Source organism: Equus asinus, chromosome 11 (genome assembly GCF_041296235.1).
Source record: "Equus asinus isolate D_3611 breed Donkey chromosome 11, EquAss-T2T_v2, whole genome shotgun sequence".
Classification (NCBI taxonomy): domain Eukaryota; kingdom Metazoa; phylum Chordata; class Mammalia; order Perissodactyla; family Equidae; genus Equus; species Equus asinus.
Window position 1 is genome coordinate 37,418,009 of NC_091800.1, and position 26,749 is coordinate 37,444,757.

Here is a 26,749-nt window from a genome sequence, read left to right on the forward strand (position 1 = left end):
GTCAGAAAAGCAGTATCTATTTGTATTTTGGAATATGTAAGATTATTATTAATCTATGTAACTGATAATTTTTGGTAATATGTCTAGGATATAGTCAAATTACATGCCAAAGCTAAGTGTATATGTACGTCACATAACTGTCTAAATAATGTGTGGGAATTATCTTTTGATTCAACTTGTAGACATTCAGCAGAGAAAGTCCCATGAGGAAATGCCCACTATGCAATCAATGAGCATGTCAATTTCCCCACCAAATCATGCAACAGGTAGCAGAATATTGCTGCTAATTGGTATATATTTTTTTCCTAGAAGTGAAAATTCTAACCTTTTACTTGACAGATGTTTGGGTAAAATGCCATGTAGCATTTTGAGAGCTTATCTGTGCTCTTTACAGTTTTGTTGATGCTGCTACACATGCAGGAGCAAACAAATGAAAAACTAAACTAAAGTAAAAATATGTGCTAGTTAGCGATTACAGACAAACATACAAATCAAAAGCAAATTAATTTCAAATATGCAAAATATTTCATGGATTAATCAAATAAAATATCTATCAAGAAAGCACATTTGGAACATTTGACAACAAATGCCTTTTAGGATGATCAAGAGATTAGTAATTATAAATAAATACAATTACTGTATATTTTTAAAAACAAACATAGTTTTTAAATGTTCACTATATTCATTTTTGTCAGAGTTTAGCTACAAATTGACTAATACTATAAAATTGACAACTCTTTATTTATTTATTTCACTTTTTCAGATTGGCCTTAAGCCAACATCTCTTGCCAATCTTCATCTTTTTATTTTTTGTCTTTTCTCTCCGAAGTCCCAGTACATAGTTGTATACCCTAGCTATAGGTCATTGTAGTTCTTCTATGTGGGATGCCACCATAGCATGGCTTGACAAGCGGTGTGTAGGTCCACACCCAGGATCTGAACCAGCGAACCTTGAGCCACTAAAGCAGAGCACGAGAACTGAACCATCTGGCCACAGGGCCGACCTGACAACTTTTTTTAGTTAACAAAATCTTTCCCAAATATGATCTGGTCCTCACAAATTTGGGAGGGAGGAACATCAGATATAAAATATTTTATTAGTATTTTTGAGATGATAAAATTTAGTCACTGGAAAGATAACTAACTTGCCTGCTGGACCAGATGAAACCAAGATCTTCCAGAAACATTTTCAACATCATTAACAATGCATCTCATCCTGAACAGCCCACCCCCACTCCACATCAACACTGTCAGAAACTTTTAGGCACAGTTAAGACTGCCAATGATCCTGTGTATTTTATTATATACTCTGATTACACTTACGAATGTTTTGTTAAAAAAATTTTTAATGCTTTTGTTGAAAATGCTCACTAAATTCACATAAACCAATTACATGTGTTTAGTTCTTGTGTCATAGATATCTTAAATCCATTAGGATGAATGATAAATGAATTCAAATGGACAGAAATGAAGACAACTGTGAGTTTCAGTGAATTAATCCACACTTTTATAAGAAAAATAGTATTTTGTTAATATGGCACTAAACTAATTGATGCACTAAAGAAATTCATCAGATACTGTACCTTACATATACAGCGGTATTGAAACATAACAATTTAGTATGCCTTATCTAAAGAGTTAAGTCATGTAAATAAAAGTGGGAAGTACTAATAAATATTTTCCCTTTGAAATGTTAAGTTATAGCATACCAAGTCAATGGGTTCTTATTTCATTTACCTCTAAGTTGGTTCCTTTCTTTAGTATTGACTGGTTTCCCAACAACGCATGAAAATAAAAAAAGAATGTCAGTCATGGATCTAGACTAAGGATGCTGCTATTCTACTTGCGGGGTAAAGGATTTACTATAAATGTAACAATGGAAAACAAGCTAAAGTAGTTATAAGCAACCAGTTGTTTCTTGTGGAACTCTAGCATTTTAGCAAACTGAGTGATCTCTATGAAAAAGAAGAGTTGGCCAGTGGGTAGAATAACAAAAGCAAACATGGAAATTAATATTGCTTATGTGAGAAATAGGGAAGTGACTAAAACTAAAGTGTTAGTGAGGGCAAATGCTACTATTAGGTTATTTATTTTCTTTAGCATAAATTATTGTGTATTCATTATAGAAAATTTGTAAAATTGAAGATATTAAGAAGTCACCCACCACTCTGTCACTCAGACATAAATGCTTATGATATCTTCTTATAAATGCTTGATGCTTAATCTCTCCCCACTTATTTTTTATGTACAAATGTGTATCCACAAGTTTTAAGAAAGTTCTAATATTGCATACTCTGCTTTCATTAAATAATTTTTCATGTAGATTTTTAAGTGTTTTCCATTTTATTAGTTTTTCTTATATTAACATTTGACTAGAATGCTAATGCAACTCTTCTATCCCTTATTTATCGAATCCCTGTGTGGTGGGCAGAATGCTCCCCGCAAAGAGGTTCACATCCTAATCCGTGGAATCTGCAAAAATGTTACAAGACATGAAAAAAGGGATTTCACAGATGTAAATACAGTTTGTTTTCAGTGCCTGCCCAATCAATTCCATCTCCTAATGACCCTGTGTACAGCAGAATGGAGCCCTGCCCCGTGTTTCTGCCCCATCCTCTCACCTTCCAGCGCTATGTCAGACAATGCTCTGCTGCTATTCATAGGGTTTTCATGACCAGTTTATTTGGAAGTGGGTGGCCAGGTCCTTCTTCCTCATCTATCTTAGTCTGGAAGGTCCTCCGAAACCTGTCCACCGTAGATGACCTTGCCAGTATTCGAAACACCTGTGGCATAGCTTTCGGCATCACAGCAATGCACAATCACCACAGTATGACAACCGACGGATGGGTAGTGTGTTTCCCTGACTGGGGAAAGAACATGGGCAGTGGCAGTAAGAGCATCACTGAAATCTTAACTACTAGACAGCCAGGGCTGTCTATAAATGAGGTTACAGACTTTAATCTAGGCAGATTGTCCTAAAGTATCTGAGTGGACTCAATCCAACAACATGAGCCTTTAAAAGCAGAGAATTTTCCCTAGTGGAGGCAAAAGAGATGCAGCAGGAGGAGAAGGCAGAGAAATTCAGTTTAAGAAGGAGCCAGCTTTGCCAGTTTGAAAATGGAGAGAGCAACATGACAAGGAATGCAGACTGCCTTAAAGAGCTGAGTAAATCTCCTGCTTGACAACCAGCAAGGAAATCAGACCTCATTCCTACAGCCACACAGAACTGAATTTGGCCAGCAAACCTGGATCATGGATGAAGACCTTCCTTGTCTGCCTTGTTCACTACTATAGTTCCAGAATCTAAAATGTACATCTCATTTGCGAAATCGATGAATGAATGAATTATATTTCTGCTTGTGTAGATTGTTCTTTAATATCGCTTGTACAGGTTTTTTGTTTGTTTCTTGAGAGATGATTTCATTTTTCTTAATTTGTAGGAGTTGCAAGTTCTGTATTAAATTTGTGATATTGTTAGGATGTGAAATTTAGAAGAGGAATCTATTTTGTAAGAGGAAAGGAATGCACCAAAGTGAGTTACTAGAAATAAAAAGAACTAATTCAGTAAAACCAGGAAAACAAAATAGGGAGAAGAAACATGCAGAACTTTGGAAATTGCCCATTACTCTGGTACAGGAGTAGAAAGAACCAAGAATGCAAAATGACTTTGAGTACATGGAGTCAAGTTTTGATTGATTAAAGACTAAAGCATCATTCCCTTAGTCCAAGGAGGAGTGTAGAATGAGTTTGTGCAACAAGTCAAGTCATGAGAGGAGAGATATGTATTACTCACAAAAACTTAAACTGAGTCCAAATACTACAGAGCTTCTGGGGACTGTAGACCTGTGCTTTCTTCCATGGTTTAGGCACACTGGTTTGCCTACAAGTCAAGTAATTTAGCTTCCATGCTGTCTTGCTCTTCTTCCCATCAGCATTGCTCCCTGAAAATGTCATTTGTCCTGGAATTGATAGAAGCCCACTTTTATGTTGACCAGTGCATTTGGGACTTGAACAAATATGGCAGGCTGCTGCTCATCTGGCTCTCTCTGTCCAGAGGGTGCATTCCACCCAAAGCAGCCCTGGGGAGCATAACTTGGCATTAACACTTAACAATACTTTTTTCATCATCCTTGAAATTCAAAAATCAAGGGACTATTTCTGTGCTGTTTTTTACATTTTGCCTGGTAATCAATTAGCTATTTTAATTAACAAACCTGGGCCTTTTTCACCCCTCCAAAATTTTTGCTTCATATTATTACGGTTACAAATTTTCCTCATTTTCCCCATTCTATTTCATTCTTTTTTTATAATTTATATAATTTTTTATTTTTTTTATAATTTAAATAAATTTCTTTCATTATTATGTGCTGTTAATGGATACCCTGTACGTGTCATCCTGTTTATTTTTCTCTGATTTTATTTACCTCTAAGCTTGCCCCTTTGTTCTGAGTGATAGGATAATTGCTAAACTTTTTCGTATATGTCTTTAAGTTTTCTGCAAGATTCTTTCTGCTATTGACTGCACCTACTGTAGTTTTGCATGTCACAGTGATGACTTTTTAAATTTTATATTATTTTCTATTCATGGCCACTTCTTCAAGTTTCTTGGATTCACTATCTCCAAAAATATTTTTAGAACAAGAACCAGAATTTTGGAAGACTTCCTTCTCTTTCTGCATTAATTCCACTTCACAAGAGAACAGATGCTTTCGTTCCTCAGTGTGGTCCTCAAACCCTCATCTGCGGTACCTGTTGTTCAGAATAATACACCTACCTTGTTTATCTGCACAGAGGGAGATCATTGAAGGCAGACAGTTTCCATGACAGACTGTGCAGATTTTGATCAGATCCAGACAAAAGTAAAGGCTCATTCATCTCGTGCACTTCCCAGAACTACTAATAAAACAAAATATGCGGGGCTACCCCCTGGCTGAGTGGTTAAGTTTGCTTGCTCCACTTTGGCAGCCCAGGGTTTCACCGGTTCAGATGCTGGCTGTGGACATGACACTGCTCATCAAGCTGTGCTGAGGCGGCATCCCACATACCACAACTAGAACGACCCACAACTAAGAAAATATATACAACTATGTCCCAGGGGGCTTTGGGGAGAGAAAAGAAAAATAAAATCTTTAAAAAAAAAATTTGCAGCCACTCTCTCCCCACAGCCTGCTCTTTTGGCTTCTTCTCTTTAGGGTGCATGATATTGACATCTTTCCCTGTCTCTTCCTCTTATTCCCAGGAAAGTGGCTCTGGGGAGTTAACACTTGAGAAGTTTCCTTTAATCTAGTCCAATCTCAACTGTATCTATAAAATCCCCTTAGTTATCCAAATATGTCATTATTGCTCTTTCCACAATGGTGCGCAATTTTCTTTCTTCCCCTTTATTTTTGTAAAGATATTTTTAATGACAGTTTAGCAAGGGAGGAATAAATGACATCTACACGTCACTAATTCACTTTGAAGCTAGGGCAAGATTTTAGATTCTGATTAATTGTAAATATTTCTTTCTTTTAATGTATGCATGCATTTAAAACCAAGTATTTCAGTTTCCTTTTCTTAAATGTTTTCATTCTTTCCTTAAACTACTTGGAGTGGTACACTATGCTACCAAAAGTGCTCACGACTCTTCTAATCCAGAGTTCATGGCGCACAAGGAATTCCATGGGTTGCTTCTTCACAAATGCTCCCTTAAAAACTATGTAATATTTTAAATGTATGTTTTTATATGCAAATGTATTAGAAATAAGTTCCAAAGCATTCAGAAGATTTGAGGAAGAGTCTATGACCCAAGAGTCTAGTTACCACTTTTAGACTAGTAACTTAGACTTGTTGAAATGGCTGAGCCATAAAGTAAACTTAAATCCTTACCATTCTTATGCCCTTCTCTGGCTGCTCTTGCCTGATCACATCAGCAGTGCCCTTTACCTCTAACTAGACAGAACTATACATCCATCTTTCACCAGTCAGAGTAAGAAAGATCTCTATATCTCAATGGACTTGTTGCTGCTAAACATGAACAGGAAGTGAAAGGCTGCTACCTGGGCAATCTTTTACTTTCCTGCAGGATGTGAGATTCACTTGTATCCCGATAGTCATAATCAATTAAGCTTCCCACTGCAAATGAAGCTTCCGATCAAAGCACAGGAACCTTTTTCTTTTAAAAAAATGAACTTTTCAAATATATGTCATCTAGTGCAGTGCATCACACAAATTCATCTCACCCCTTAAAAATTTAACGTTAGCCGAGCAAAGCTGCTTTTTTATCATTTTATGAAACAGTTACTTCAGTGCTTGTACACAATGAGTATGCTAATCAAGTATATACAATTCCTACAAGTGTTCATGAAAATGTTTGTACAAACTGAATTTATAAATTACCATCAAATTTATTGGAAGGGGGTTCTGTAGCGTTTAGCAGATTCTTGAAAGGATCCTTGTCACAAAAGAGTTTAATTACCACTGTTCCTTATTGATATACCTTCAGAACATTGTTAATTTATATTTGCATAAATGGCTGAGCAGTGCAATAAATTTTAAGTTCTTCCTTTTTATGCTTTCATTTGATTCCTATGCTCCAAACACATCAGTTAGAAGGGGAAAATAGATCATCCCAACTCATCTAATTATCATAGCCAATATGTTTCAGAATTTAATCTGTGTTTTTCTAAGATGAGTTGGCCAATATATAAATAAGTACTCAAGCATCTAAATTCTTTTAATACCATATTTATGTTGTCACCTATCAAAGTTATACTACAGTGACTACTTTTGGTTAGAAATCAGGATAGCTCACTCATTTACTACCAAAGCTGGATTGAAGTTCTTCAATATTTAATTAAAATATTACAAATCATTACATTTCTATTTTAGCATTGGCAATTTGTAAGTGACCATGGCCTTTTTGCTGCATATTACGCTCTCATCTTTTCTAGAAACAGGTGGCACTGATTCAGAAAGCTGTGGACACTCTCTAAGAGTCTGAGGTTAGAAATTAGGTTTCAGTAGCTCCACAAATCAATCCAGTCATGGTAATTTTAAAGATGATTCATTCCGGTGACTCCCTCTATTTAACATTTAACATGATTTCAAAAACATCACTTGAGCAATAACAGAGATAATTTTATTGGATGTGTCCTTGTTTATATATGTTTGGGGGAATAAAGTAAACAAAGGTGCTTTACCTAAAACAAAAGTGTGCTATTTCCAGGGTGACAGACAATAGCTGTTTAACAGCACTTGGTTTTCTATTAAACTGCTCTGAATTTTTATAAGATAAGAGGAAATAATATGCCTAGCTCACTGAAAAGAGGAATTTACATAAGTAGAACATAATTATCTGAGTAAGACCTTGTCACTGAGGCTTGGGAGGGTTAATGATTATGATGATAATTAAAACGCAGAGGATTTGTAGAGTACTTATTTGCTTTATAAAGAGCTCAGTGTACTTCCCGTATAGTCTTCTCATTGATCTGCCTGCGATAGCTATATAACAGGACATTTAAATATCTCAGAATAATGGAAAGAAACGTGTGACCTGTTATAACCATAAGTGATTATAAGCTTTTGGGTTTTGCCTCACCTGAAAGGCAGGACCTCCAGTGACACAGCTCTTTGAAACATTTCAGGTCATCATAGCAAAACTGACTCTGAGGAAAGAGTGCCACCTACTGAATCAAATTTCCCAGGTTCCCTCCTAGGGCTGGTCTCACAGCTTTAGAATTGTCCTAACATGTTTAACTATAAGAATTAATGGGATTTCTGCATCATGCATGAAATACTTAATATCTTTGTTTACAGCTTCAGCCACTTTATCTTAGTGATCTAGCAGACACAGCTATAAATTAACTATTTCATTCATAAGCTTTTCATTTGTTTTAAAAAGTAGTATACAAATATTGAACAAACCTAATTTTCTTAAGAAGGAAATTTCCAAAACAAATTCCTGAATCTCTCTTTATTGTCAAAGTGACCACAAGGGGGAGCTAGCATGTAATTCCTTAATGGGGGCAGGAGAGTTGAGGTTTCATTATTAATTAAACCCTTTTATTTCTGGGTAAGTCAGCAGAAGACATAAATATGTCATTTGGAATTTATGAAGCTCAAGACAATTTTTCTCAGAATTACATTTTGCACAATGTAATCCAACTCACCTTTTTTTAATGTATGCTAATTAATACATTAGATATAGTGTAAGATACATTTTTTCATCTGACAATTATTGTTTCTATATGGTCTCTCTCTCTCAGGTACTCTACACACAGCACAATTTATTTAAATCACACCAAATAACCTTCAATTGTTAAAATTAAATATAAAAATCTTAAATTACCTTTTAATTTGTCTCAATACTTTAAAATAAACATACTGAAACATACGTCACTGTTCAAAGGTTGATCATTGGTAACTAATTTATGATATTTCCTTCTGACTTACATACTTAGGAGTATGTGTAAAATACATGGACACCAGTTGGAAATTCATTTCATTTATGTGTGAATTTCAAATTAATAGCATTTGCTTATTTTTGTGGGGTTAATCCTGTAACTTTGTTTTCCACTATTCATTGGGAACATACTTCCTATGTGTGGGAGGAAAGCACATACATTACATGGATGTATATGTTATCATACAGTAACATAACATACATACAATTTAGAAGAAAGTTTATATTATTTCCTGACATTTTTCCAAAAGCAAGATTTGATAATTTTAATAAAAATTAGAAAAAATTAACGCTCAATTTAAAATGCTGTTTCTTCATCGAAATATTTTACACTTTTTCTTTTCTTTTTTCTCTTTTGTTTGAGGAAGATTAGCCCTGAGCTAACTGCTGCCAATCCTCCTCTTTTTACTGAAGAAGACTGGCCCTGAGCTAACATCCATGCCCATCTTCCTCTACTTTATATGTGGGATGCCTACCACAGCATAGCTTGCCAAGCGGTGCCATGTCAGCACCCAGGATCCGAACCAGCAAACCCCGGCCGAGGAAGTGGAACCTGCGCACTTAACTGCTGCGTCACTGGGCTGGCCCCACACTTTTTCTTATTTTGTTGTTATGTAGGAGAGATTGAGTCCTTAAAAACTTTTAAAATTATAAAACATTTCCCCTGAGCTTGAAAATTGTAATTTCCTTTATTACAATTCATATTTATCACAATGGAGAAAGGTATGTTTTAGTGATGGTCCTATTAGTAGTGTGAATTTGCCATGTTAAAGGGTGAAGCTTTGATGAAAAGTCAGCAAATGGCCAATAGCTGTGTGTTAGAGGTGAGCCACAGATATCTGTGAAGACAGTGGGAATTAGGAGAACCAGCTGCAAATGAAATACTATCATTCCTTTTAGGGTTTAAATAGGACATAGAAACCTCTGATACTCATTATATCTAAAATAGTTTAGTTGTTAAATTTATTTTTGAAAATTCTCTGCTAACAAAAATATATGAAACCAGGTAGTGAAATAATGATAAAAATGACAGAGAAGGAGATAGTGGAGAGAGAATTTTTCATTTGTATAAATACTGATTGCGTTGAAAATATCAGTGTCAAAAATTTCTCTTAAGCACTGTACTTTATTGAACTCAAGAATACGGCAAGCAGGACAAGCTTTTGAAGACTAGTATAAACGCTGCCATTACAGCTGCATGAATAAACATTCAGAACTCTGAATGTAGTTTTTGTATATTGTAGTAAATATGAATTTTAAAGAGTTTCTCAGAGGCAAAATTAAGTAACTTAAATAGCATAAAATTTCACAAAAAAAGCATCTTTAGGATTATTCCTTAATAATAATTATACTAATTCAGTTATTAATTTAATGTGGTAGTATTAATCAGTCTTTATCAGTCTATAAAAACAGACCTTAATATTCCTCTGTTGAAGCTATCCCAACATAATGATCAACTTATTTTACAACTCACTTGGACTAGCATAGCATTGTATTAATTAAATAACGTTATGTCTATATAAGTCTTTCCAAGTACTTTTTCTCAATGAGTGTGCACACATATATATTTTGATTAAATCACAGAAGACCTTTGGATGTTCAATATCTATATAATAAAAAAGGAATAATATAATCTTGTTTAAGGTTGAGACTATCATTTGTAATTATAAATAGTGATTATCAACCAGTCTCTTCTTGAGAAATGTGAGATTGTAGATATCTTAAATTATGTACAACACTACTCTCTTCTAGATTCCTCAACTAGGTCTCATATGTTAGTAGCCTACCATGGTATAAGAACCAACAGGATTTTTGAACTATTTAACCATACTTATATCATCTATTTTTTAAAAAATTGAGCTCAATATTTTAAGCATGGTTAAAAAGAAATTCCTCAGTAACTATATGCTAAATAGAAAAGAATATTGGTGGAAAAAATATAGAACCTATAAGATGGTTAAAAAGTAGGAGTGATTATAGTTTAAAAAATTGTGTCTGGCTAAAGGGAAGCCAAACAATTGGAAATATTAGTTGATTCTATTTCCTTTAAAAATAAAATAGGGATAAGACATACGATGAAAATTAATTACTTTTGGTATGTGTCAATCTTTAACAACAGAAATCAATACATACTACAAATTAAATAATATATGGATAAGATATCTGATACAGTTCTATTTTGCTCCTTTTGGCAGACTTCCTGTGGTATTTACCAGAAGCATGGTGGTTCTCTTTCTACACACGAGGGGGAGGTGTGACATACTTACTCCAGAGGGGTGGTGGGAAAATTGATGTCTATGAAGATGCATTTCCTATCACTGTTCTCTTAGACTCTGTGTTCCTCCCCTCAGTGCATAACAGCCTTATTAGGGCTAATCAGTAAACCATATTACCCTTTCCTTGGCATTTTCTCATTCTCTTGTTTTTGCTTTATCATAAACTTCAAGTAAGGACATTTTATAACTTTCCTTGAATTAGTAGGCAATGCAAAATAACCATAGATTTGTCGTATTTCAAAGGCAAGGATTAAAAAATGAGTGTGTAATCACTACTCTTTAATTAAGTTAGCTGCTGCTTTTAAAGCCTCGCAGCCTCAGCTTCCAAGGTACCTGTGTTAGGACTGGGGTACTAACTTCAAAGAGGTGTCAAGGTGAGGTTTCCCAAGGCAGCGAGGTTAGGCGCCCACTCAGCACTAACAACCCAGATTTCTGCAAAGCTCTGGCTCCCTTGTTCAGCAAAGGTATATATGCGTGACAAACTACCTCTTTAGAAAATACAAAGACATTTTAGGATTTGAAAGTCTGGCTGTAAAGAGCTCCTCTTTGAGCTTTTGAACTGTTAAAGATAGTCTCTTAAGGGAGTGGTGAATTTTGGATCCAGATGAGACTGCAAATTCAGACTATAGGTTATCTCATTGAATCCTCCGGGAAATACGTAGCTCCTTTACCTGAATCTTTAAGCAATTATCCCACCAACAATCATCAAAACTTTCTTGTAATTGGTCTGGATTTGATTTCCTTTGAATCCTGTATGATTCGTGTTACAGACTTATACGTTAGTCATTCACAATTTATAAACGGCAACTTAACTTTAGTATTTATGAATTGCTATCAATACTCCAGCAATCAAAACACTCACCTTTTCTATTTCAATACTTCGGTTGTCTGTTTTGTTCTTAACTCTTTCCCAGAACGACAGCTGGATCACGAGCAAACCAGTCCCAGCTTGTGGATGTTTGTGATAATAGTTTGGGAAGAAAGAATCTCTGAGATTAGGAACTGAAGTTGGAGAGGTAAATGAATCAAGAGCCTCTGTGTGTGTGTGTGTATGTGTGTGTGTGCGCGCGCTTGTGTGTGTGTGTAGTGGTGGTCGTGGTGTTGCTTACAAAACATGAATCTTGACAGATCTCTCATCATCTGCCTTCACGTTTTCGGTTCAGCTTCTGCGCATAGGAGCTTTGGCAATATGGTTATCAACACTTACTCGGTATTAAGGAGATAAAATTCAAATTGCCATATGAAACTTTAATAGCAAGATCGAGGTAAACAAAACACCAAAACTGTCGTGTGTGGGTCGGTGGATGTCTGTTTTACCTTGAATCTGGGCTGAGATGCGGGTCACTGGAAGGGGTAGAGCCCTAAGTATTACTTAGCCAGGTTTGAGTTTTAACAAGCTACAAAACTTGAATTGACAGTGAGCCTTTCTCCTTAACGGAGAGGCGCTTTTCCTCTGGGGAGACCCGGCTGCTCTTTCACTGGGCTTCTGCTTTTCTTCTGAAACACTTTCATAATCAAGTGACTTTCCTTGCATGGGTGCCTGGGGACAGCTGATTTTTCTCAGAGGATAAAGAAAGTTACGTATTGATTGCTGTTGCTCTCGGTGTGTCTGCATGAGCGCGGGCAGAAGCGGGCGCGCGAGCGCCCTCGCATTCACACACACTCACTGAAATACACATCACACACCGCCCCCCCCTCCCCGAGCCCTCCCCCCCCCCCCCCACACAGCCTACACATACATACATACGCACGTCCCTCTGCACCTCAATCAGACGGGTCCAAGCGCAAGCAGAAGATCTGCGCCTCCCTTGGCACGGCTGTGTATGGTGCCTCTGTGTGTGTGTGTGTGTGTGTGTGTGTGTGTGTGTGTGTGTGTACAGAACCCATCAGGAAGACTGCAGCTAAATTATTCTGCAAGCATGCTGCAATTCCGTTCCTGTGTACATCGGACAAAAAATAAATTAAATCGCTGTCAAACTTTTTTTTCTTTTAATCCTCTTTTTTCCAGAGGATTACGACGGAGGAGCGCCTCCCAGTAGTTAAAGACTCTGGAGCCCGGCGGCGAGGCTCTGGGGGCAGCCGCCACAGCGGAGCGCTGAGTTCAGCTAGCCCGGCTGGTCTCCCATCTAACTGATCTAATCAATGACTCTGAAGCGCTGGGGCTTCTGGCTCCGCCCCCGCCAGTTTCTTCTCCTTCTCCCATTGGGCGCAGGCTGAAGAGGCAGGGCCTTGTTCCTCACGCCGATTGGCTGGCAGGGAATCAGTATCAATGTTTAAGCGGCGGCGTGAGGTGAATAGAGTCAGTCAGCAAGAGGCGCTGGGGAGAGAGCAGGGACTGAGAGCCCGGCGGATGCGGCAGCGGCGGAGGGCGGCTGGGGAGACGCTACTCCAACTGTTGAATTGAATTTTCACCTTTCATTTCCTCGGATGTTTTGCTTGCGGAGATGGATTTATTTACCTTGAAATCCGCACGTCTTTCGCAGGCTGTGAGCTGATCCTGACTAGCAGCAGACTGAAAGAGACAACCCGTGACAGAAAAGGAGAAAAAAAAAAAAAAAAACTCCACAATGGACTGCACAATTAACTAGGCACACCGGTGCTAGACTTTGTGAATAGAGAATATTGAGAGGAAAATCGTGAACTGTGATGCGGGGCTAAGCTGTGAACAGTCCCCGGAATCCTGATTTTTTTCCTTGTTTTCCAAGACTCTGAAAGATTTGGGGGCTCCTCACGCCTAAACCAAAAGGAAAGGTTTTTTTTAAAAAAAAATAAATAAATACACCTAGCAAAACAGACGCCTTGTTTTCCAGACCCTTGGACTCCGGCAGAAAGAGGTAGAGTAAAGTGCTACTGGATTCAGCTTCACCTTCCTCTTTCCCTCCCTCCCTTTCTCTTGCTTTTTCTTTTTCTCCAAAACGTGAATCTGGCTTTTCTTTCTAGAGAGTGAGTCAGAGAAAGCGTTAGGAAGAAGCCGCAACTAATGTCTGTGAAGGGAGGACCATGAGGCGAGAGTGAATACGATTCGTTCCGCTGCTTCTGACTCATCGGGCAGATCGGAACACCTGCATTTCTGGATGTGTCATTCCCGTATGCCGAGGCGCCTGGAGAACCCGAAATAACGTGTAGACAGACCTGTGCCTAACATCCCCTCGGAGGTAGCTCCCCGAGGTGGGTGCCCCTAGCTGGACCGCCGAGGCCGCAGCTCTTCGCCCCCTACCCTCCCCGAGTCGCCCAGAGAGACTGTGAGAGCGAGACTGCAGAATGCATCGCGCCAAACCTTGATGTGTTTCTTTTATCCAGCCCACTCCTACTTTAAAAAAAATTGAAGGAAAAAAAAAAAACACCCCTCACTTTATTCGCTTCAAATATTCACCACTTTTATTCCTCGCCAAGGTTTTCCTTTCTAGATGAAGAGGACTGGGAGGCAGGGCCATTGGAAGGAGATGCTGAATAGAAAGAAAAGAGAGGCACTTGACAGCCTAGCCCTGTGAATGCAGAGACTGTTTCCCTTCTAGCGAGAGACAGGGAGAGTGTGTGTGCGAGGACTGGGAGGGTGGCTCCCCCTTCCTTTTTATTCCGCCTCCCCCTCCCCCTTCAAATCTGCACATCCAACCATGAGTTGCCTGTTGATTTCCTTTCGCCCGGGAAGAAAAGCAAACTGGAATTGAACTGCATCGAGAAAAGTCTCTGCTTTCGGGGAGAGAATGGGATGGTAGCGGCGGCTTGGCGTAGAGAATTCACAGAGTGTGTGTTCTACGAGCAGAGGCGGAGATCTAGCTATACATTTCCCCCCTCCCGGTAGACACACCACAAACGCTGATCCGGCTGTAGCTTTCTTGACTTCGGGGGAGAGCCTTTTCCGAGGAAGAGAGGGAGGAGCCTGGCGGAGGGAGGAAACTACAAATCGGGACACTAGTTCTTTGCGCTGCATTTCCTCCCCTCCCTTTGGCTGCTCGGAAAGGAGAGAAAAAAAAATACGCTTGGCTGGGAGATGCAGTCCGCCGCCGCCGCTGCCTCAGCCAGCAATGCGAGATTAGATCTCTAAATGCAGCAAAACACTGCCTGAAAACAGACCAGCCCGCGAAGCGAGCAGACATTTCACAAGGCTCCGGGAAAGCTTCAAAAGCTATCTGACTCTCTCTTCGTTGCTCCTCATCCCCATCAATTTCATCACAGGAGACGAGAAACAAGTAAGGATTTCACTTTCCGATCTGCCTGGAGACACACCTCCCCGCTCCCTCCCCCACCCAATGTGAAGAGTATTCGGGAGGCTACCGGCGGGAGTGGATTTGCAGCGCCCTAGCGGGAGTGGAGAAAACCCACGGATTCTTTAGCTCATTATCATCCCTCCCAGACGCGATTTCCTTCTTATCCCCGGCCTCATCGCTCAAGTTTGAGTCACCCGAAGTCCCGGCGGGAGAGACAAAGCCCCGGGCTCGCCCCCAGCCGCAGGGAGCCGCCGCCTTGCTCCGTGCCCCTGCGGCTCCGCTGCGCCGCTGCTTCTCGCCCAGTGCGGATGCTGTAGATCAACAGGTTCGGGGAACTTGAGCGGAATAAGGAGAGACCGCCCGGTGCCGCAGCCCGGGAGCAGAGGGAAGGAAGGACCCACAGACTTGTAGCTCGCGTCGCGCGCACCCTGCGCCCGGGCTCCAGGCTGGCGCGCACCCATCCGCTCGCCCCTCCAGTCCGGCTGCTCTTGTCCCCACCCCACTGGTCTGGGATGTACCTTTCCATCTGTTGCTGTTTCCTCCTATGGGCCCCTGCCCTGACGCTCAAAAACCTAAACTACTCCGTGCCGGAGGAGCAAGGGGCCGGCACGGTGATCGGCAACATCGGCAAGGATGCTCGACTGCAGCCAGGGCTTCCACCCGCAGAGCGCGGCGGCAGTGGCGGCGGCGGGCGCAGCAAGTCGGGTAGCTACCGGGTTCTGGAGAACTCGGCGCCGCACCTGCTGGACGTGGACGCCGACAGCGGGCTCCTCTACACCAAGCAGCGCATCGACCGCGAGTCCCTGTGCCGCCACAACGCCAAGTGCCAGCTGTCCCTCGAGGTGTTCGCCAACGACAAGGAGATCTGCATGATCAAGGTGGAGATCCAGGACATTAACGACAATGCACCATCCTTCCCCTCAGACCAGATTGAGATGGACATCTCGGAAAACGCGGCTCCTGGCACCCGCTTCCCTCTCACCAGTGCTCATGACCCCGACGCCGGCGAGAACGGGCTCCGTACCTATCTGCTCACGCGCGACGACCACGGCCTCTTCGCGCTGGACGTCAAGTCCCGCGGCGACGGCACTAAGTTCCCAGAGCTGGTTATCCAGAAGGCGCTGGACCGCGAGCAGCAGAACCATCACACGCTCGTGCTGACGGCCCTGGATGGCGGCGAGCCGCCGCGCTCGGCCACCGTGCAGATCAACGTGAAGGTGATTGACTCCAACGACAACAGCCCGGTCTTCGAGGCGCCCTCCTACCTGGTGGAGCTGCCCGAGAACGCCCCGCTGGGCACCGTGGTCATTGATTTGAACGCCACCGACGCCGACGAGGGTCCCAATGGCGAAGTGCTCTACTCTTTCAGCAGCTATGTGCCCGACCGCGTGCGGGAGCTCTTCTCCATCGACCCCAAGACAGGCCTGATCCGTGTCAAGGGCAATCTGGACTATGAGGAGAATGGGATGCTGGAGATCGATGTGCAGGCCCGAGACCTAGGACCCAACCCCATCCCAGCCCACTGCAAGGTCACTGTCAAGCTCATCGACCGCAACGATAACGCGCCGTCCATCGGTTTCGTCTCCGTGCGCCAGGGGGCGCTGAGCGAGGCCGCCCCGCCCGGTACCGTCATCGCCCTGGTGCGGGTCACTGACCGCGACTCCGGCAAGAACGGGCAGCTGCAGTGCCGGGTCCTGGGCGGAGGGGGCACGGGCGGCGGCGGTCTGGGCGGATCAGGAGGCTCTGTGCCCTTCAAGCTTGAGGAGAACTACGACAACTTCTACACGGTCGTGACTGACCGCCCGCTGGACCGCGAGACACAGGATGAGTACAACGTGACAATCGTGGCGCGGGACGGGGGCTCACCTCCACTCAACTCCACCAAATCGTTCGCCGTCAAGATTCTGGACGAGAACGACAACCCGCCTCGTTTCACCAAGGGACTCTACGTGCTGCAGGTGCACGAGAACAACATCCCAGGAGAGTACCTGGGCTCGGTGCTCGCCCAGGACCCCGATCTGGGCCAAAACGGCACAGTGTCCTACTCTATCCTGCCCTCGCACATCGGCGACGTGTCCATCTACACCTATGTGTCTGTGAACCCCACCAACGGGGCCATCTACGCCCTGCGCTCCTTTAACTACGAGCAGACCAAGGCTTTTGAGTTCAAGGTGCTTGCTAAGGACTCCGGGGCGCCCGCGCACTTGGAGAGCAATGCCACTGTGAGGGTGACAGTGCTAGACGTGAATGACAACGCTCCGGTGATCGTGCTGCCCACTCTGCAGAACGATACGGCTGAACTTCAGGTACCGCGCAATGCTGGCTTGGGCTACCTGGTAAGCACCGTGCGCGCCCTAGATAGCGACTTCGGCGAGAGCGGGCGCCTCACCTATGAGATCGTAGACGGAAACGACGACCACCTGTTTGAAATCGATCCATCCAGCGGCGAGATCCGCACCCTGCACCCCTTCTGGGAGGACGTGACGCCTGTAGTGGAGCTGGTAGTGAAGGTGACTGACCATGGCAAGCCCACCCTGTCCGCGGTGGCCAAGCTCATCATCCGCTCGGTGAGCGGCTCCTTGCCCGAGGGGGTTCCCCGGGTGAACGGCGAGCAGCACCACTGGGACATGTCGCTGCCGCTCATCGTGACTCTGAGCACTATCTCCATCATCCTCCTAGCGGCCATGATCACCATCGCCGTCAAGTGCAAGCGCGAGAACAAGGAGATCCGCACCTACAACTGCCGCATCGCGGAGTATAGCCACCCTCAGCTGGGTGGGGGCAAGGGCAAGAAGAAGAAGATCAACAAAAATGATATCATGCTGGTGCAGAGCGAGGTGGAAGAGAGGAACGCCATGAACGTCATGAACGTGGTGAGCAGCCCCTCCCTGGCCACCTCCCCCATGTACTTCGACTACCAGACCCGCCTGCCCCTCAGCTCGCCCCGGTCGGAGGTGATGTATCTCAAACCGGCCTCCAACAACCTGACTGTCCCTCAGGGGCACGCGGGCTGCCACACTAGCTTCACTGGACAAGGGACTAATGCGAGCGAGACCCCCGCTACTCGGATGTCCATAATTCAGGTAGGAGACTTTTAGCATAACTGAGACTTCACTTTATTGCTGGTTTGGGAGCTGTCCTGAAACCTTTGGAACAGGACAAGCCACAGGACCAACAGCAGTGAGAGGGGAAAATTTTTTTTAATGCAAATGGTTTACGGTTTGCCAATGAGTGTACCACATATTCTATACATAACCCCTCCCATATAAATAGTACAAAATCTACAAGATGTAAATGTCTTACTTTTGTTGCATTTTTAAAGTTTATTTTTATAGGTTTAAAAATGTTAGCAATGTTCAGTATTCATAGTTTATTTTACTTCATTTTTATTTGTGGGTCTGCATTTCCTTCCATAACAAAGGCTATCCAGAGTGGAAAAAAAATTTGTTTGGTTAATTCACTCAAAGTTTTTAATTCCATTTAGAAAACCCTGATGCCAAAAATGAAAAAATGTATACCCAAATATTGAGAAATTAACTACTTGAAGTACAACATAGCAACCAGTCAGAACTCCAGAGCCTGAATCAATTTGAACGAAGTTTTCACCACTCAAAAAAGTCAGCTTTATATTTAAGAAGTGTTTTAAAAGACATGAATCTCATTTATTCTTCAGCTGGAATTGCAGCATAATGCATTAGTGTGGCTTAAGCTTTGGAAATGTGAATTGTGCTCTGAAGATCTTTCAAAAGTTTGAATAAATGTAGGCTCTGGATAATGACTAGTAACTGTCTATGAAAAGCTTATATTCATTTTGTCCTGTGGTTTTCCTGATCTGTTTCTTGGAGTCATTGAAGAATGAACAGAGAACACCAGAGGGTCACACGCTCATTTTGTGCTGTTGAAAACAGGAGGCAAAGTTGCACTAAAGGCATTTGTGCCGGAAAGAATTCCAGGATGCATTTAGTTTGCATACTGCATATTTTTAGTATATCTAAGTGATATTTAATATATATTAGATAGTATATTTCAAAGTTATTGATATATGAAAAAAACCAACTGACCCAGCATGGGCATAGATTCTAACGACTGCAAGTGACCATATTGTGCCTAGTCACTGCCTCGTTTCTTTAATCCACTGCTGAGTTGTGTCACAGGAAAACTTAATTCTTGTTTATTATGAATTCATGTTGCTACAAATTACTCTGGATGAGCAGTACTTGAAATTCAAAATTAAGTTTAACTAAAAGTGACACTTCGGGAGGAAGATTAGTTTGGGGCAGATGAAAATAATTTGTTCATAATTTTATGCTTGGAAAAGCAAATACCTTTTAATGACACTAGACTCGGTAAGGTTTTTATTATTAAAATGGAGTAGTAAAATTTCATAATCTTATCTTATCCTTTCTAACATAAGTGTAACAAATACTAAAACTTAGCAAAACATATTTTCATATGATAGTATATGTCCTGGTAAACCAGACTCTTGTACTTGGTGCTACTGAATATTAAAGTATCAACTGTTGTATTAAACACCACTTTTTACAGTGTTGACTCTATACCAGTAATCAGGATTTTGTTTGATGTCTATATAAAACTGAACAAGAAATTCCTCCCTTAGAAAAATTGTGGTTTCCATGGAAGCCTTTCTGTGACTCGTAAAACTGGTATTTATGATAATCAGTCTCTTTAGAGGGAAATACGTGAAAATATGTATTAATAGATCTTTTGCAGGCATTTTATAAATACGCATGTTATGCACCTTTCTTATATTTTATACCATTGACAATTAAATAGTATCACAGAGGGTTAATGCTTAATCTTCCACTTCAAGTGCTATGAGTTGAATTCTTATTCAGGATCCAGTAAAAATGAAGTTGGTGCAGTAGAATTCTCAGTAAGCCTGATTCCTTAGTCAGTTTAGTGAGGAACAATTTTGGATGGAAGTATCCAGAAGGCTTTGAGGGACAGGGGTGCATATACTGTTTTTACACCATCTGTTCTTGAAGCTGGTCATTGCTCAGGGAATGATGATGATGATGGTGATGGTGATTCCTCTCATTAGCAGTAAAATTTGAGCTAAAGCAAATCACGCACACTCACCCAGGAAGAAAGAGAGAGAGAGAAATAGTTTAGACAAAAAACAAAGGACAAACTACCTGTTATTCTCTTTTCTTCTACAATCTTAATCCATGCTATAAAGACACAGAAAAAGTTAAAGTTCCTGAATTTTTTTCCAAAATGGCTCAATTTCCCATATTGCTCCTACCCTGGAAATAGCCTCAGTATAAACTGTTAAAGCAGGCTCTTTTTTTTTTTTTAATTGAGTTTCTGCAATCCTATGAGGGGTACTTTGTAAATTCCTAATATGTTAATTTCCTTTTAAATGTACCAGGTTTTTCTCAATACCTGTTATGGAGTACCCGGTAAATTAACTGCAGTGACCTTCTTTTTTCCTTTCATTTTATGTATGCTGCAAACACTTTGTGTTGAAGTGACATGCTTAAATTAAAATGTGTAGGTATCCCATAATCTTGTTTCAAGTGCGTTTATTACTGTGTGTATTTAACACAGCCTGTTTAGGAAATACTATTAATCTCACGTGTATTTCTGAAGGAAGTATTATAATCCACAGAGTACACTTCGACCAGCAGCTCCTAGGTCTGGTTTACCTTGATAGTCCAGCATCTTCCATGCTATTTAAAAGGTGCACAGCATATTTCTATTGATGGAATGAAAAGAATTTCATCATTGTTTTGAGATACACTGGGAAAGATTGTTGATATGAAATTTAGAAACTTCAGGATTTATAAGACTCATATTTCAGTTTAAATTAAGAATTGTTTAAGTATCAAAAGATTTTGTGTGGGTCACAGCGTCTAAAATTTTAAGGTAAAGATCTGGAGGTTCTTGGGGCATAAAGTATTTCTACTGAATATGGATACAGAACAATCATGTAGAAACAGTGGTTTGTGAGAAGAGATTTTATTTCAGGTCTTCTTCAAGTTCCTTAGCAGAAGTAAAGTCAGTCTATGAAGTTTTTAAACAATAGACTAGTGATTAACACATCGTCAGTAGTGTGAATCATAACGCAGCATTGTTATAATAAAATATTTTATTCATTTTAAAGCTGTGAAACTGATTTTGAAAAATAGGAGCAGCTTTTGTGGGAGGTAAGGCAAATAGATTGTTGTAAAAATTTATAAAAGCAGTTTTCATAAGAGCAATTTCCATGTGAATTGTTTCATATGTTAATGTGAGAATCTAAAATCAAGTAGAGATCACTACTAGTTGTCATGAGTAACTGCTAATCGTGGCTTCTCGAGAATTATTTGTTAAGTCTCAGGGTAACTTCTTAACAGGTGTTTTCAACGTAGCCTGACTGAGAAGAGGCGAGGAGTCTGGGGACTTCTCACTGGTGGAAGAATTTCCAGTTTTGATTGAACATCTGTGTTTTTAGATTTTTTTGTGGCACTATCACAAGTCATTTTAATATTCTGTCATAGAAGAAAATATATTGAGCCAGCAGATAAGATGTACTAAAATAAATTTTTAAAGAAATGCGTTCTTTCACAGTGTTTTACAGTTCAATTTTAAAAGATTCACATTAGGATTCACTTTAAACTCTTTCTGCTGGAAGAGAAAATCCTTTTGATGTATGTGCATGGCCTTTTCAATAAAAGGGAGTTAAACATATGGTAAACACTAACAGTTAATCCAAAATGTATAAAAGTAAGACTGATGCATAGAAGGCTAAAGTATCAGAGTATAGACATTAAACTCAGTATTTTAAAATGAAAAGGTGAAAGAAAAAGTATGTCTCTACTGGAAACGTTATGCCCTGTTGGCCTTTATTTCCACTTCTCTAGTACAAGAGTCTTGACGATAGAGACTCAGACGAGCTCCAAAGATCACGGTCTTCAAAACTTCACACTCTAGTATGTTAGTGCTTTCAGGAACAAACACAAAGTATGTGAACAGTTTCTTTCTTCGTTTATAATTTTGCAGATCTTTTTCTGCAGTGTTATTCTATGACAGCACCGTTTGACACGTTACCTGCATTCGTTTCCGTAAATTTTATCTACGTCTCTATTTATAGACGTACGGTGGGCGGAGTAGAAAGGGAGTGTCTTGTCCACCTGTCTTTTTATTAAAGGTTTTTAAAAGGTAGAAAGATTAATTTCTTCTTTAAATTAACGTAAGTGCACAGTCATAAAACTTTTTTGTGTGTTTTACCACGTATTAAAAGTAGTACAAATAAACTTAAGAAGATAGTCAGTCATTGAGGTGTTTTGAGTTTCCTTGGAGAAGAGTTTAAAATCCAAATTATTATCATCATTCTTAACATATTGTTACTTTCATCCTTAGTTTTGTGTACGCTCATGAAAATCTCAACCCCGATGTAAATCTGTGTGCATTCTCTATTTTACAATAAATGAAAACACAAAAAGTATAATTTTAACTATATGAACTAGAAACCTGAAAATCTTATTTTTAATATTAGTTGATATAACTACTCATACAGTAATAACTTCTTTATCTATTAGTTTTTATTTTTCAATAGAATTTCCCAAGGACCATATAGGTGATACTTTATCATCCTTACTCTGACATGATAATTCATCAGTCTTTTAAAAATGTAAGAGTAAGATAATTTTTTATTTTACTTGAGTTCTACAATTTTCCTTGAGTTCTATGAGTGAATTCTATAATTTTCCTTGAGTTCTATGAGTGAATTCTATAGTTTTACTTGAGTTCTATGAGTGAGTTTTATAATTTCAATAAATTTCATGTAAAGTCTACATGGAGGATTTTGGAATTTTATTCTCTGCATCTTCACGTTTTTTAAGGCTGTGTGTGATTGTGAAAAATATCAAATCATAGAAAAGTATGCCCTAAAATTTCTATCTCAACTGCTTCAACATATTTTTTAGTCAAAAAAAATATTACATGTTCTAAAACATCTATCGCCTGTGACTATACTGATCAAGCCAGGCCAAAAAGTAATCTAAAATACAAAAAATTAAAATAGTATATTTTCCAGAAACTTTTCTCTATAAAGTTGATGTTGTAATATGTATTATTCACTTTTTTACAGTACATAGATACGTATTTATATATGAGGTTAAAATAAATTAATTATTCTTAAAATAATCCCAAATATTATCTCTATTAAAGGACTAAGAAATATACATATTTTAAATGAAAAAAACTTTCACAATCTCTAGATAAATACTTAATACTATTTAACAATGTAACATTTATACATTATCATGTTTCACTATCATTGTTAGGTTTCAAATTTTTTGCTGTATTTCTGCTTATGTAGTATAATGCAATAGAAATATATCTATAAAATAAAAGTTGTAAATTAAGAAAATATTTTATGTTTTTTAAGGTTAATAAAGGTTTACGTGCATTTATTGCAGTGAAGGTTGGTTCTGCTTATATTTATGAAAATGTGAACAATAAAACTTCTTGGCAAAATTAAATTATATGTATACATGTACATATGTCTTTATATTTTCAGTATAATACATGTATACTTAAGCACAAATATTTGCCCATTTTTATACTTTTTTAATTCAAAGGCAATTCTCCTTTTTTTAAGGATGGACTCAATCCTTTATATTTCTCTGAAAATATGTTAAAACTTGATGACTTTACTGTTTTAAAACTTCAAACATTTTGAAGTTCCTTAGAGTAGAGCTGGTCATTCTAGAACAGAGAAAAAGTTAAGGAACAGTTGGCCTTCAGTAGACAATAGGTTGGAGTTTATGCAGATTAAGAGAAAAAAAAATCTCATCTTTTTCTGGTTCTTTTGGGAGGATGGTAGGATAGCTAGAGACTTTGTGAGATTATATGCTGTGAGCCTGATGATGAAACAACGGGAGGAAGATGAGGCCACTGGAACTGGGCTCATGCCAGTTAGGAAGTAAAACTTAACTCCCTTACGCTGAGAAGTCTTGCAATACACTCAATAGTGGGTAAATTCTTACAAATGCACCTGCTAATTATGATATTAGTCATTGCTGCAGAATGTATTCCCTTCAGTGATACTTCTGTTTAATAAATCCCACAGGGCCTTGTCTTAAAGTCATATTTTAGGAAGGTTGTTTTTTTTTTTTGTCCTGAATTCCTTCAACCAATGACTGTATATTTGTTAGAGAAAAGTATAAACTTCATTTTGAAGTATCAATTTGAAGATAGAATGACTTCTGCCACCCACCTACAAAACACTTTTAAAGTTCATCAGACCTACACTAATCTATTGTCAACCTATTTTAGTAAAGGAGACGTTGACAGGAATTTCCTTCAATGGCACACAGTATTTTACAGTTAGTCATAGCTTTCACCACCAGCTTTGACAGTGATATATTGCTATCCTTTGGTCTGCTGAAATAAATTATCTGCAATAAAGAAGTCCTTAATGACATCAACATTTCCTGCTGTGACTAAGCAGAAGCTTGCTTGTGCTTTCTTGCTACTGCAGAAGTATGAGTTCAATATTTTTAAGGGAAAGCCAAAAAAAAAAGATTCATAACAAAATGCAGATACAAAATTGTGGCTGTGTGGGTGGCATCTTTCCCTTGTGTGCACCAAGTTCTTCCACTGATAGATTGTGAAATTGGTTTCAGACAGCGTCTGAGAGAATCTATTGATATACATGTGACGTGCTTCTATTTATCTGCTCTGGTCCTAGTGACATCCTGATTACTGGTATTTGTAGGCCTTGCCCTGGATCTATTCCAGGCAGTTTTATTGTGGTGAAATGGCTCATACAGTTCATTGAGCATCTAGCATAACTGTGCTGAAGATGATTGGCACGTTTGCATATATTTATTCAAAAAATAAGGCAGTTAAACAGCATAATTATGGGAAAACGAATCATAACAATAAAAGACCATTTAAGTTAACAAGCTTTGTGATCAAAGGATAAATACAGGTTGGACAAATGAGACTTTAGATGTAACTAATCTACATAAATAGACTTTGGGCTGATTAGAGGAATGGAATATATTAAAATAATTTAATGGTATTAGAAATGCATTTTGTTTCAGTCGTTTTGAAAAATTTAAAGACCTGTGTTATTTTCTTCATGTTTCTATTCAATAATATAGTCATGAACCATATTGGATGAAAAATGGACAAGGTAAAGATAAATACAATCGTACAAGCTTCTGTTTGGTTCTGGAACAATATTTATTATTTTTTAAACTTGTAATGTTTTTGATTGATTTTTAATTAGTGGAACACATTAAAGGGAGCATATAAAGGACAATTTCTTGTTTACTCTCTTTATCAGCTAAAAGCAGCCTTTGTGAAATTTGAAAGCAAGAGCATTAAAACTCTATTTCAAGTTTTCAAAGCTATACGTTCAAAATTGTTCTGTAGATATACACTGTTTTTAAGAGACAATTGGTACACGTTTGTAAATTATATTAATACATAATGTAGATAATGCCTTTATATTCAGAAAGGTTCTAATGCTATTTGGTAGCATATGTATGTTTAAATAACAGATTTAATTTACAATGTGGCTAAATAACTAATTTCTTTCCAACAACTACAGAGCTTTAGATATATTTTCTTCAGCTTCTTTTGGTGATAAATTTTAAAAAATGTAATTTAAGCACAAGACATCAATTGGTATACTTCTTTATGGTAATTCTACCTGAATCCTTAATAATCATTGCTAAGCAATGATGGGATTATACTTATACCTAGAATTTTCATGTGCTCCAATTCAATAAAACTCAAATTGAAATATACAAGTATATCCTCTCAATTCCAATAGCTTAATTTTATAAAGTAGAAATGCAAAAAGTATTTTAATGTAGGCAAAAATGGTCACAGGGGTCTAAATACCTCTTATTTTTATAAGCCAATTATAGACTATCTTAAATTTTTATTTATTTGTGGTACAAACACTTTCATCAGTTTCGAAACCTAAAACTATAGTTTTTACTGCTAAGATAGAATATTCCTTTTCTATTCACAGACTGCAATATAAATACCTTTGCTCAAAGCTGTTCATTTTACTTTTCACACAGCGTATTTTATCAGAGTATACTGAGATTATTTTATGACTGAATATTCAGTGGATTTTTTGCTATTTCACCAGAGCAATTGCATAAGCAGAACTGACATTTTAAAAGTAATTCACCCATGATTACCATGAGAAGGATTATCTCCCCACAGTGTAAAGTGGCCAATATTCGCTTTTTACTCATGTCCCCATTTCAGTAGATGAGATGACAGAAAGAAATTAGAATGTTTGAGAAATAATAAGCTTAAAATCTTAGCAAAATGTACCAAGAGAAAGTGTTATCACTTAGTATTTTGGAAAAAGAAAGAGTTAGTTTCAAAAAGGGATATTTTCCAGCTAAAATCTAATAATTGCTTAATGATGCATCTTTTTGTAAATATTTGTCATGAGAGCTTTCTGAACAACTTGAAAAATAACTTGCTTTGATGTCTATCGTTCTGTCAGTGAAAAGCAGAATATTGTGTAAATATTGATGAATTCTATTGTAGTGTCTTCTTGGGGGACAAAATTCTTGCTTTAGATTTTGCTTTTGCATCTATTTTAAAATAGTTTATCCCAAATCAACTTATTTGCATTAAGAATGTGAATAAGAGGAGTTACAAATCATGCAAAACAAAAGAGAAATCAATTATCTTTATTATCAGTATCATTAAGATAGAATTAAAGGTTACATACAAACTTGCCTTTACATAGGTTCAAGGCAAGACACTTGATTATTTTTTTCTTCTTATTTTAAGCTTTGTGGAACCTCCTGTTGCCTTAATGATTTTTTCTC

At 39.0% G+C, this 26,749-nt stretch overlaps 1 protein-coding gene across 3 annotated transcripts in view; it reads left to right on the forward strand.

Annotated features, from left to right (window-relative positions):
* The first annotated feature begins 13,701 nt into the window (after nucleotides 1-13,701).
* PCDH17 (protocadherin 17) overlaps nucleotides 13,702-26,749 on the forward strand; it is a 95,062-nt gene continuing 82,014 nt past the window's right edge. For 2 of the 3 annotated variants that reach the window (XR_011493005.1, XM_044779896.2), the window contains exon 1: nucleotides 14,084-18,010. Coding sequence is in view for 2 of the 3 variants with exons in the window: in XM_044779896.2 (XP_044635831.1) it covers nucleotides 15,440-18,010 (2,571 nt within the window). In the remaining variant the exon portion in view is untranslated. Of the gene's footprint in view, nucleotides 18,011-26,749 lie in introns of all 3 variants that reach the window. The other variant, XM_014845605.3, reaches the window with a different exon arrangement.